General features: G+C 33.0%; 1 protein-coding gene across 1 annotated transcript; it reads left to right on the top strand.

Moving 5' to 3' along the window:
- Nucleotides 1-3,147: 3,147 nt before the first annotated feature.
- On the top strand, nt 3,148-4,546 carry Uch-L5 (ubiquitin carboxy-terminal hydrolase L5). The gene is made up of 2 exons (XM_075305420.1): nt 3,148-3,335; nt 3,395-4,546. Exons 1-2 carry the CDS (start codon nt 3,263-3,265, stop codon nt 4,297-4,299), a joined length of 978 nt encoding a protein of 325 aa, XP_075161535.1. The 5' UTR covers nt 3,148-3,262; the 3' UTR covers nt 4,300-4,546.
- The last annotated feature ends 9,904 nt before the right edge of the window (nt 4,547-14,450 follow it).

Raw genomic sequence — 14,450 nt, 5'->3', positions numbered from 1 at the left:
CGTACCATTGCTGGTTATCGTGATAATGACAGTTTTACATCGCCCCCAAAAAGGGAACGAAGAAAAAATGGTAACACCACCAGAATTGATCCGGAAATTGAAGGCTAGAGTTGATCGAAATCCCCGCCGCAGTAATACATGTTCGTGAGCTGAACATATACCGATGCACAAAAAAAGTTGGACTGGAGACAGTCAAGGATTTGTTTGGCTTGCACGAAATTGACCAGTTAGCGAATTTGGTTTACACCAAAACTCAGGCGTCGCCGATGGTAATCATGTCCACACCGATTGTCCTAAAGACAGTATTGAAACTCATTTCGGACGCAGACCACAGACATTCCAACATTACTCAGCATCATCGCGTTAACCAAGAACGGCTTTTTAGCGACTTAGCACGCGTTAATCAAGAACAACTTAAGAAGGCCACCAAAATCTCCTGACTTTTTGCCCCCGGTGCATTTTGTAAAGTAAGGTTGGTACTATAAATGCCAGTGTCGATATCTTCATCAAGACTTTGTCGGCGGTTTGAAGGCCATAATTCGTGCCAGGGGTAGCCTATTTGTACAAATCTAAACTGATCATAAAATTTGATGTTATTTCCATGTTTGCTTTTAATTTTTGTTTTGGCCCACCATGCTTCAATGCTTTTTTTAATTACCAATATATGTTACCAGAATATGGCTTATATCTAAATCATTTATTGTAGTGAGATAAAAAGATACTCAATACTGTACAGTTCCCGATGGCAACGGTATTATTTTAGAATCTAAACCATATCATAAACAAATCGACCATAACTCCACAACAGTTTCTCCTTTTGCAACATTCAACATCATGACTACTATCCCCAGTTTTCGAGTTCGCAAAGTTAATGTTAACAAAACTTAAATAAAAAAGAACACAAGACACAATGTTATCACTACTTTATTTGCATTAAAGGGCTGATGGGTCAATCTAATCTTCATAGTATTTTTTAATCTCTTTTATATGCTTTATGTATATTTTTTTTTTTTTTAGAAAACTATGCGTTTATGCGATATGATGATGCACAATTAGATCTATGTATAACAATATAGCCCCATGTTTACATGTTCCCACTTAAATAGCACAAACACACAATCAGTATTTTATTTTTATGCACAACATTTACCACACCACCCTCGTGTGTATAAAGGCAATCACCTTAAATGCACGAAACAATTAAAATATACACATTTAAAAAGCGAAAAAAGAGCAAAAATATAAGAAAAATAGAAGAATAAATTAAATTCGTACCTTTTGGGAATTTCTGGTGATGACTCTACAGCAGTATTCGATTGTTGTTGTTGCTGTTGTGGTGTTGTCGGCGGCGGCGGTGATGACTCCTTACGCTTACGTTTGGAATCTTTTGAGACCACCATGATGATGGTGAGGGTGTACTAATCGACTTTCTTTTAAATAAATATATGCTTTTTATCCACAATTTTATGATTTCAATTTGTATTGATTGTAAATATCTCGACGCATTAGTTTTTGGTTTTCCATATAGACTGATAATGAATCGATAATCTTTGCGCTTTCTGTTTGCTAAGAACACGTCAAAAGAAATCGAGAAGAAAAAACTCAACTCTTAACTTCAATCCAATTACACACAAAAAACCACCACTTCCCAACAAAATTTTCGCATTAAAAAGTTTGTTCGAAGAAAAATTTCTATCGATTTTCCTCTCATATTTTTACTGTTATAAGTGATGGAAAACAAAGAAGTTTGTATCTAAAAATACACTGTTTATTTTTTAACTTAATGCATCTTCACAGAAATTTATATGTATTAATTAATGGAAAATACGCGATTTTCATTTTTTCTCAATACGATAGGAAACTTGATTACCAATTACTGACTAGGGATGGAACGACGCGAGTAACGAGTAGTCAAAGACCAATGTTGCCTACTATTAAAGACTTACATATAATTAGTTATTTCCGTTTTTCCACGGTTATGCGTCGTTCAGATTATAGGTTTTTCCGGACGGAATGTCGGTGTTTGTAAAGAGTCTTAAGCGGACATTAGAGACTATCAGTTATTCCGGACGGATTGTCGGTGTTTGTAAAGAATCTTACAGTGTGTCGAATCGATACGACTTTTCGGCGATGACTAAATAATCGGTAAATGTGTTTTCGATCCCATAAACATGCTAGTCTAGACTATCAGTTATTCCGGACGACAGTGCTCGTGTCGAACATATTCCATATATTGTGCACATTATAAGTTAAGTCCGAAGGCACATTCGATACTGCTGCATGTTTATGGGATCGAAAACACATTTACCGATTATTTACTCATCGCCGACAAGTCGTATCGATCCGACACACTATAAGATTCTTTACAAACACCGACATTCCGTCCGGAATAACTGATAGTCTGTAAAGCGCATTACAGTGTGTCAGATCGACACGACTTGTCGGCGATGACTTGATAATCGGTAAATGTGTTTTCGATCCCATAAACATGCAGCAGTATCGATTATGCCTTCGGACTTAACTGATAATGTGTTATAAATATGCGATATGTTCGACACGAGCACTGTCGTCCGAAATAACTGATAATCTGTAATTAGCTTAAAGCGCATTACAGAGTATCAGTTATTCCGGACGACAGTGCTCGCGTCGAACATATCCCATATATTGTGCACATTATAAGTTAAGTCCGAAGGCGTAATCGATACTGCTGCATGTTTATGGGATCGATAACACATTTACCGATTATTTAGTCATCGCCGACAAGTCGTATCGATGCGACACACTGTAATGCGCTTTACAGATTATCAGTTATTCCGGACGGAATGTCGGTGTTTGTAAAGAATCTTACAGTGTGTCGAATCGATACGACTTGTCGGCGATGACTAAATAATCGGTAAATGTGTTATCGATCCCATAAACATGCAGCAGTATCGATTATGCCTTCGGACTTAACTTATAATCTGCACAATCTATGGGATATGTTCGACACGAGCACTGTCGTCTGGAATAACTGATAATCTGTAAAGCGCATAAGATTATTATTTAAAAACACCGACATTCCGTCCGGAATAACTGATGGTCTGTAAAGGACATAAGTTGTCAACAATGACGATAAAAAGCTGGCAACTACGGTCGTAGCAAAATAAATGACAGCCAGATATAGATGTGATATTGCATTTTCATGGTTTTATCGTTTGTTCACAGTTTGGTGAATTAATTTTATATTTGAATTTGACCCGTACAAGGTATACACTTTGGAAACATGGATGGAGCTGGCAATTGGTGTTTGATTGAAAGTGATCCTGGCGTGTTCACGGAGCTTATTAAGGAATTTGGTAGAGATTGAGAGATACAAAAATACCGCCATATAGACTTATACATTTTTTATTTATAGGGGTTGAAGGTGTACAAGTAGAAGAAATTTGGTCCATGGATGCTGAGTCATTTAAAAATTTAGAACCCATCCATGGCCTAATCTTTCTATTTAAATGGGTTCAGGACGATGAGCCTGCCGGCAATGTTGTGAAAGACAATCGTTTAGATAAAATTTTCTTCGCAAAACAGGTTATTAACAATGCCTGCGCTACGCAGGCTATTTTAAGCGTTCTCTTAAACTGCAAACACGAGGATATCAAGCTGGGAGAAACTTTGACCAACTTTAAGGAATTTTGTCAATTTTTTGATCCATACAATAAAGGATTAACCCTAAGCAATGCGTCACAGATTCGCACAGTACATAATAGTTTTGCTAGGCAAACGCTTTTCGAATTGGATTCGAAGAATCAAAACAAAGATGAAGATGTATATCATTTTATTGGTTATGTGCCAATTGAAGGACGTCTTTATGAATTAGATGGTTTAAAGGAAGGGCCTATTGATTTGGGAGCTATTGGCTCCGATCAAAATTGGATTGATGTTGTTCGTCCCATAATCGAAAAACGCATGAACAAATACAGCGAAGGAGAAATACATTTCAATCTTATGGCCATTGTTTCAGACAGGCAAAAGATTTATCAACAGCAAATAGATAAATTACTCAGTGGTAGCAGCGTAGCGGAAGCAATGGAAACTGATGACCGTGAAACTGAGGTTGCCAAATTGCGTTCGCTGATTGATAATGAGGCTGAAAAGAGAAAAAGATATCGCATAGAAAATGTAAGACGAAAACATAATTACTTACCATTCATTGTGGAACTATTGAAAATGCTCGGTGAACGTGGTCAACTCATGCCGATCTACGAAAAAGCCAAGCAAAGGGCTTTAGAACGAGAGGCTACATCTGCAAAGAGCAAATCATAAAATATATGGTGGTGTAATCCATTGCATTGCCTAGAGAAGCCCCTCTATTCGTCCCTGTTTAAAAGGGATTTTTTTATATTCTATACACTACTGTCATGATCATAGCATTCATTGTGATTGTGAGGATAATCTTGATTGCTAATAGCATAAATGTAATTAGTGCATTCTGTTCCTTTATTTTGGCATATTTTATAACTCGTTCCTTTTTGTAATAAATAATTTCAATGAAAACAAGTGTGTTTGAGATTTTAACAGAGATACTTAACATAAAAAAATAGATTGAATTTATTAAAAAAACATAATTAGGACTACAATCAAGGACTGCAAAACTTGACTTATAGTTACACCTTAATACTAAGTATATATCGTACACTGGCCCAGTTAAGCCTACCCGTCTCACCACCAGACCGCTCTGGACACACCCCAGCCTTGTCGCAGAGTTCCTTGATCTGGCTACTAATTGAACTACCTAAGCATAGAACAAAATGGATGAAACTACATTGAAAACTGTTACAATAACAACAACAACAACTATATGAGATTAACTGATTGGAAGTTTCAAAATATACACAATTTTTGTCAGAATAGAAAGCTCATTGACTAGGTTAAAGTGGCAGCCCGATTAAGTTTCAGGCTCACTTAGACTATTCAGTCCATTGTGATACCAAAATGCCTATTACATATGGGCACTTCTAGTTTTAACCACTGATCCTTCTCTATTATTTTTTCCAGGTCCGCCATAATCTAAATAATCGGTAAATGTGTTATCGATCCCATAAACATGCAGCAGTATCGATTATGCCTTCGGACTTATAATGTGCACAATATATGTGATATGCTCGACACGAGCACTGTCGTCCGGAATAACTGATAGTCTGTAAAGCGCATAAAGCTATATGCCCTTAAAATTCGCTTACGCCTTACACAAAATGCAGGACACTCACACAAGAGGTGTTTTCCTCCGCATCATGACAGCTCATACAGTAGTCATTATACTTCGCCAAAAGTTTTTGCAAATTCGTCTATCAGGCAGCGACCCGTTATAGCAGATATCAGGATTGATATCTGACGTCTTGAGAACACTAGCATATCTAGTGAGCGGTTCAAGTTTAAATGGGGCCATATTTGCTTGGTGTCGTTACAATTCTCCTATCGAACATTTGCCATCATGACAGCCTTCTCACGCAGTAAGAGATTGCAGGTAGCCAGAGACATACCAACAGATTCTAGTTCCCCTGGAATATGTAAGGTAGGTCCTAGCCTTCATCTGCTTCGCAGTTCCCCGGTATGTTCCTATGGTCAGGCACTCATATTAGGTGAATATTGTACTGCTCAGCCATCTCGTTGAGAGATTTGCGGCAGTCGATGGCCGTTTTCGAGTTAAGAAACACAGAGTCCAAGGATTTTATTGCAGGTTGACTGTCTGAGTAACAGGTTGGTTGATAAGTCCGGTCTGACACATTGATGGTGTCGCTAGTATTAAATGCATATTATTTTTATATAGTACCAACCTTCAAATGATTCGTGTCAAAATTTGACGTCTGTAAGTAAATTAGTTTGTGAGATAGAGCGTCTTTTGTGAGGCAACTTTTGTTATTGTGAAAAAAAAGGGAAAAAGAAATTTCGTGTTTTGATAAAGTACTGTTTTCTGAAGGGGAAAAATACGGTGGAAGCAAAAACTTTGCTTGATAAGGAGTTTCCGGACTCTGTCCCAGGGAAATCAACAATAATTGATTGGTATGCAAAATTCAAGCGTGGTGAACTGAGCACGGAGGACGGTGAACGCAGTGGACGCCCGAAAGAGGTGGTTACCGACGAAAACATCAAAAAAACCACAAAATGATTTTGAATGACCGTAAAATGAAGTTGATCGAGATAGCAGAGGCCTTAAAGATATCAAAGGAACGTGTTGGTCATATCATTCATCAATATTTGGATATGCGGAAGCTCTGTGCAAAATGGGTGCCGCGCGAGCTCACATTTGACCAAAAACAACAACGTGTTGATGATTCTGAGCGGTGTTTGCAGCTGTTAACTTGTAATACACCCGAGTTTTTCCGTCGATATGTGACAATGGATGAAACATGGCTCTATCACTACACTCCTGAGTCCAATCGACAGTCGGCTGAGTGGACAGCGACCGGTGAACCGTCTTCGAAGCGTGGAAAGACTCAAAAGTCCGCTGGCAATGTAATGGCCTCTATTTTTTGGGATGCGCACGGAATAATTTTTGTCGATTATCTTGAGAATGGAAAAACCATCAACAGTGACTATTATATGGCGTTATTGGAGCGTTTGAAGGTCGAAATCGCGGCAAAACGGCCCCATATGAAGAAAAAAAAAGTGTTGTTCCACCAAGACAACGCACCGTGCCACAAGTCATTGAGAACGATGGCAAAAATTCATGAATTGCGCTTCGAATTGCTTCCCCACACACCGTATTCTCTAGATCTTGCCCCCAGCGACTTTTTCTTGTTGTCAGACCTCAAAAGGATGCTCGCAGGGAAAAAATGTGGCTGCCATGTCGTTATAATCATTGTATCGCTCTTGAAGGGAACTATGTTGAATAATACAAACGAATTTTGACAAAAAATGTGTTTTTCTTTGTTAGACCGGGGACTTATCAGCCAACCTGTTACATGCTCGATTTATATCTTTACCGGTATTATGCAAAAGTTTGAAACCCGGAGTGCTTAATTCACAGGTCTTGTTCTTATATATGTATGGTTCTTGAATAAGAACTATATCTATGTTTCCTTTCATCAGGAGAACTTTTAAGGCAGCACAAGCGGCCTTTCAATGGTGAAAATTTATCTGGAGGAACATTAGAACCATCCAAATTTTCAACCACATCAGCCACTTCAATTGAGTCATCAAGGGCTTCCTCTTCACAGATCTCGATGACTCTCGCAACAACCCGCGGTGTTCGTCAACATCTGCAAAGCATTTCTGCGTTCTTTGAACCAAAGATAATAAAAGAGGAAGATGGGAGATTGGCTACTGAGCACATCAAACCATTTACCACATTAGTTTAATACTCGAACCAAACGCGTATACGACAAGTATTGACATAGCATTAAAATGCAAATAAAAAGAAATTAAGAGTACGAAATAAATTTCCATAAAGGGGAAAATGTAATTTTTTTTGTTGTTGCCTAAAATTTAACATTGTTTCATTAAGAAAATTACATTTTTCATTTAAAAAATAAAAAAGAAAAACAACTAAAATATTACAAACATGTATTAAACTAATCTGGTAAATGCAACATTTGGTATGACGCAAGCCAATCTCCCATCTTCCTCTTTTATTATCTTTGCTTTGAACCTCTTTCGTGAGGGATTACCTCCTTTTGATTTCGTTACCTTAGAAAAGGTTCGACTTGCCAAAGTGTCGCCACCTGTCGACCCGTCTACAGGTCGACTAATTGGGCCTGACTCTTGGTCACTACCCAAATTTATAATTTCAGTCGATACCCGTCCACTGGGCCCTGAAGTTAGCAACCCAGTGGATGTCTTTGAATTTCGCTGCATGGTGGTTTAATTTTCCACCATATGTGAAATTCATAATAAGTACTTATTAAGATGTAATAATCCGCTATTAAAACACGTCCGTTCAGTTCGACGGTTGAATAAATATCTCATTGGCTAGAAAGGTTAGAAACGAGCTGGCTGACCACCCCCATTGAATTTGTTAATCTACGCATTTGATGGATTTTATTAATATGATATTGGGAGTCACTTATGTATAGGAGCAAAAACTAAATGTTTGCACATATGACTGATGCTTTCTACAAATAACATAGCCATAAAGATCACTAAAGGCCGGTTCGCTTCAGGGGTCTGATCTGAGTCTATATATTGAAAAGGTTAAAAAAGTTATTCGTTACAGAAAAACGTTTCTAATGTTATTCATGGGTTTTATTTTATTTATTTATTCAAAAATTCGGAAAGGCAAAGTCAATAAAAATATCTATAAAATATATTACTAATACAAATCCTGAATAATCGATATTATCATGTAATTAAATTAAAATATACTTAAAATAACTAAAATTACAGACTCAATTAGACCTCAATTACTCGTATAATCACCAACACGACTCAGTTTTGTTTTATGGATTTCCTTGGCAAAACTCAAAATAGCTTGGAAATGATCTAAAGCATCAATTCAAAGAGTTAATTTATTTAAATTCAACATGTAAATAAAATTAACCAACAAACGATAATTTTCACTGTGAGACATGAAATAACCGAAATAAACTTTCACCACTTGTGGTATCGCAATGGACTAAATAGTCTAAATGAGCTTACTCTCAAATTTTGTTGTTCATAAATGCAAAAAATTTGCTAAAACAGCAGTTTAATTTTGCGGAAAAAACGGAAAGAAGTAGCATGACCACTCATAGAAAAAAGTCTGCTAAAAAAGCATTCGATGTCTGCTGTTATATTTTTGTAATTCCGGGTCTCACGAACAACAAATTATAAAAGTTTTAGGTTATAAATTTTTCCCTAAAGCATATTTAGTAAACAAAAGTAATTTTTGGTATATTTTTGCACTGTAATATACTAACAAGCTCCTAAATACGATCAGCAAATATTTTGTTTGCTGTTATGCCTAAATTTGATAAATATTCAGATTTTTGGGCAAATACTGTAGATATTCATAAAATATTGTTTTAATTGTGTTAGGATAGTTCCTAAGTTGAAATTTTTATTTGTCATGTTTTAGTGTAATCGAGCTTAAAAAATAGCAGACAATGTTTGTTATTTCAGCAAACAGTGACTGCTTTCCCTTTTTCAGCAGACTGCTGTCCCTACTAACAAATTTCTTTGGGTGTGGTAACAAACTTGATCAGTTTTTATCGATATTTTGGAGTAAATAAATTACACAAATATTTTAACCAAAATGTAAATTACGATCTCTCTGTGGGTATTATTGTAACAATAATTCTCTTATCAGATCAGCAGAAAATTTCAGCAAACTACTGAGTAATAATCAGTATGTATGCTTTTCAGGTTGCAACAGTTGGTAGAATTCTACTAAAAATGGTAGATTTTTTACTGTTTGGTAGATTGGTAGAATTCTTGATGTTTTGGTAGATTTTGAAAAATATTCCCCTCCAACTAAGAGGTACTTCACAAATTTTCTATAGAAATAAAATTTTGACAAAATTTTCTATAGAAATAAAATTTTGTGAAAATTTTCTATAGAAATAAAATTTTGAGAAAATTTTCTATAGAAATAAAATTTTGACAAAATTTACTATAGAAATAAAATTTTGACAAAATTTTCTATAGAAATAAAATTTTGAGAAAATTTTCTATAGAAATAAAATTTTGACAAAATTTTCTATAGAAATAAAATTTTGAGAAAATTTTCTATAGAAATAAAATTTTGAGAAAATTTTCTATAGAAATAAAATTTTGACAAAATTTTCTATAGAAATAAAATTTTGAGAAAATTTTCTATAGAAATAAAATTTTTAGAAAATTTTCTATAGAAATAAAATTTTGACAAAATTTTCTATAGAAATAAAATTTTGACAAAATTTTCTATAGAAATAAAATTTTGAGAAAATTTTCTATAGAAATAAAATTTTGACAAAATTTTCTATAGAAATAAAATTTTGACAAAATTTTCTTTAGAAATAAAATTTTGAGAAAATTTTCTATAGAAATAAAATTTTGACAAAATTTTCTATAGAAATAAAAATTTTGAGAAAATTTTCTATAGAAATAAAATTTTGAGAAAATTTTCTATAGAAATAAAATTTTGAGAAAATTTTCTATAGAAATAAAATGTTGACAAAATTTACTATAGAAATAAAATGTTGACAAAATTTTCTATAGAAATAAAATTTTCAGAAAATTGTCTATAGAAATAAAATTTTGAGAAAATTTTCTATAGAAATAAAATTTTGAGAAAATCTTCTATAGAAATAAAATTTTGAGAAAATTTTCTATAGAAATAAAATTTTGAGAAAATTTTCTTTAGAAATAAAATTTTGAGAAAATTTTCTATAGAAATAAAATTTTGACAAAATTTTCTATAGAAATAAAATTTTGAGAAAATTTTCTATAGAAATAAAATTTTGAGAAAATTTTCTATAGAAATCAAATTTTGATAAAATTTTCTATAGAAATAAAATTTTGACAAAATTTTCTATATAAACAAGGTTGTGAGAAAAATTTTTATGGAAATTGAATTTTGACAAAATTTACTATAGAAATTTTAGCAAAATATTCTATATAAACAAAGTTTAGAGATTTTTTTTTTTAATTTTTGAAAAAAATTTTCTATAGAAATAATTTTTTGTTTAAAATTTTCCGGGTCTAACGAACAACAAATTATAAACGTTTTAGGTTATAAATGGTTCCCTAAAGCATATTTAGGAAACAAAAGTAATTTTTGGTATATTTTTGCACTGTAATATACTCACAAGCTCCTAAATACGATCAGCAAATATTTTGTTTGCTGTTTGGGCAAATACTAGAGATATTCATAAAATATTGTTTTATTTGTGTTAGGATAGTTTTTTTTATTAAAACATTATAATACTTATACATATACAATTCATTGATATATTCACGCCTCAGCGCCGATAGGCGTTATAGAGGCTTGCTGGATATAAAGTATTTGAGAATATACTACATATAATTAATATTGCAAGAGTATATTTGGAAGCAATTCGTCTGTAGATACTATCTTAGAAAGTCTTCAGTAAGAGAGTTTAGATAATTCTTTAGGCTATGTTTGAAAACAGTAAGACTTCTAGACTCTTGTATAGTCTGCGGAAGGTTATTAAATTCGCGACTACCAGAAAATTCAATACGTTGTTTGGTTGTCTCTGTGCGGCATAATACAATTCTTAGTTGACGATTATTCCGGGTATTAAAAGAGTTTTGATTCCTAGAAAAAACTATTGTATGGTATCCGATATCATACAAACATTTATAGACATAAAGTAGTAATTGTAGTGTGTACGTCCCATGCACTGGAAGCTCAGATATAAATAAATATTGCTGAATAGATTCAATGTATTATGCGTCATTTCTAAGTTTGCAACTATTTTAAGGGATCTATTTTGAAGACGTTGTAAGGATTTTAAAGCTGTACTGTTCCTAAGTTGACATTTTTATTTGTCATGCTTTAGTGTAATCGAGCTTAAAAAATAGCAGACAATGTTTGTTATTTCAGCAAACAGTGACTACTTTCCCTTTTTCAGCAGACTTTTCTGCTGTCCCTACTAACAAATTTCTTTGGGTGTGGTAACAAACTTGATCAGTTTTTTATCGATATTTTGGAGTAAATAAATCACAAAAATATTTTAACCAAAATGTAAATTACGATCTCTGTGTGGGTCGACTGTTGTCTTATTGTAACAGTAATTCTCTTATCAGATCAGCAGAAAATTTCAGCAAACTACTGAGTAATAATCAGTATGTATGCTTTTCAGGTTGCAACAGTTGGTAGAATTCTACTAAAAATGGTAGATTTTTACTGTTTGGTAGATTGGTAGAATTCTTGATGTTTTGGTAGATTTCGAAAAATATTCCCCTCCAACTAAGAGGTATTTCACAAATTTTCTATAGAAATAAAATTTTGACAAAATTTTCTATAGAAATAAAATTTTGACAAAATTTTCTATAGAAATAAAATTTTGACAAAATTTTCTATAGAAATAAAATTTTGACAAAATTTTCTATAGAAATAAAATTTTGGCAACATTTTCTATATAAACACAGTTGTGAGAAAATTTTTTTATTGAAATAGAATTTTGAAAAAAATTTTCTATAGAAATAATTTTTTGTTTTAAATTTCGAGAACATTTTCTATAGAAATAAGATTTTGAGAAAATTTTCCATAGAAATAAAATTTTGAGAAATTTTTCTATAGAAATAAAATTTTGACAACATTTTCTATAGAAATAAAATTTTGAGAAAATTTTCTATAGAAATAAAATATTGACAATATTTTCTATGCAGATTAAATATTGAGAATATTTTCTATGGAAAACAATTTTGCAAAATAAAATGTTTTTGTTTGGTATTGTTTTTTTTTTGCAAAATTTTCTTCAAATTTTGGTAGATTATTTTTGGGGCGAGTGGCAACCGGGATGCTGTTCCAAAATAGCAGATTGTTTGCTGTTTTAGCAAAAGAACTGATAAAACAACATATTTTGTTCAGTCGAATGCCAGCAGTAAGTGTTTGCTATTAATATTTTTCTATGAGTGTAGTAATCAGCGGCTCTAATACTTTACCTGTTGCGGTTATATCCTCATTTCCGTTTTCGAAATTAAACAACATTAGGGTATGGATCAGTTTTTCAAATCGTATTTTTGATTTATTCTGTAGTTGATTGTTTAATATATTTTTTTAAAATTGTTGTTGTTGTTGCATTTTCTTCTATATTTATTGTGTTCTTTATTTGTGATTGTTGTTTAAATATATATGTATGCATGTATGTAGTTAAATATTTATTAAGAATGAGTGAATATAAGGAATATTCTATCCATACATGTATGTTATTTATCTGTATATATAATATTTTATTCATTAGTTGTTGCAGTTAATTTTATTTTTATTTTTTTTATATAGTTTGGTATATCTATAATCTATGTATATATATTGTATGGATTTTTTTTAGTTGTATATGTCCTAAAAGTTTTGGTGTGACTGGGTCTTAGGATAGCATTTCCATTCCTTTTCTAGTAATTATTTTTCTTAACCGATTTTCTCATGAGTTTTAGAATTTCCTATCATAGCTTGGAAGTGTTATTGCTCTCTTTTAACCATTTTCATTTTCTATAATTTCAAATTATGTATATGCATTTATATGTGTATATATATGTAGAGGTTCTTTTTCTTTATGTAAGTAGGTATGTATTTTCTTTATATAATATCTAATTTTTTTTATTATATTTTGTAAGTATTTTGTATATAGGAATTTTATGTTAATCATTTGGTTGTTAATAGCATGTTCATATAAATGTTTGTAATGCCTACATTTCTATCTTGGGGTTTTATTTAAATTGTCCTTATGTTAGAAAATGTTAGTAACGTTAACAGCAAACTGTAAGGCTGTTTTAGCAGTTTTTGCTGAAAAGGTTTAACAGTCTCGTTTGCCCCTTTCCCGACGTAATATCCAACCCCCCTGCAAATCGGGGAACTCGTTTCCAAGTTTCAAAATATAGGGCAAGGAGGAGGACCCTCTCCCCGACCAGATATCAAAAAACGAAGTACCCTATTTTCACAACATGATCACCTTCTACCCCAGCAAAAAAATTGCAAGTTCTCCTTAAGTCTTTTGAGGTACACCCAACAATGCTCTTCTAGAGATGGACTTAATTTTCAGATTACAAGAAGTTTGTTTTTGTTTTGCGCAATTTTATCAATAAATTAAAATTTTCTGAATTTTACTGTGCATAAAATACGGCAAGGAAAAACAAGGTATAAAAAAAATAAAAGTGTACCACTTCTCGGCAGATAAATGTCGAAAAAGTTGAGAAAAAAATCATTTTTGTAAGTTTTTACCTAATTTTTTAACTGAAACCCGAAATACTGATATAGCATCACTCTTGAAGAAGTAATGCGAAATCAATGCTGCGGATGCTTAAAGAGATGAATTCCACTCTATGACAAGCCCATGTAAAATTCATTGCTTCTGAGCCATATTTGCACCACTTTCGGATCCAAAAAGAACATTTTCATTGGTTTTTGTGCTACAATTTTTTTTTATGAAAATTTCAAATAAATCGGTTCTGGCGATTTATATACAAATGTATATAGATTTCCAGGGCTATGTCTTGATAAAGCTTACACTGTGAGTATAAAAACTCACTCGTTTTCTTTTTATAACCTCCACCATAGGATGGGGGTATATTAACATTGTCATTCCGTTTGTAACACATCGAAATATTGCTCTAAGACCCCATAAAGTATATATATTCTTGGTCGTGGTGAAATTCTGAGTCGATCTGAGCATGTCCGTCCGTCCGTCTGTTGAAATCACGCTAACTTCCGAACGAAACAAGGTATCGAGTTGAAACTTGGCAAAAGTGGGCCATATCGGACTACTTTTACGTATAGCCCCCATATAAACCGATCCCCAGATTTGACCTCCGGAACCTCTTGGAGGAGCAAAATTCAT

The sequence above is a fragment of the Haematobia irritans genome, chromosome 4 (assembly GCF_050003625.1).
Source record: "Haematobia irritans isolate KBUSLIRL chromosome 4, ASM5000362v1, whole genome shotgun sequence".
NCBI lineage: Eukaryota > Metazoa > Arthropoda > Insecta > Diptera > Muscidae > Haematobia > Haematobia irritans.
This window is presented reverse-complemented; position numbering and strand designations above follow the sequence as displayed.

Coding starts and splice junctions, on each gene's coding strand:
- Uch-L5 (XM_075305420.1), top strand. CDS start 3,263: ATGGATGGAGCTGGCAATTGGTGTTTGATTGAAAGTGATCCTGGCGTG. Junction 3,336..3,394: donor GGAGCTTATTAAGGAATTTG/GTAGAGATTGAG, acceptor TTTTATTTATAG/GGGTTGAAGGTGTACAAGTA.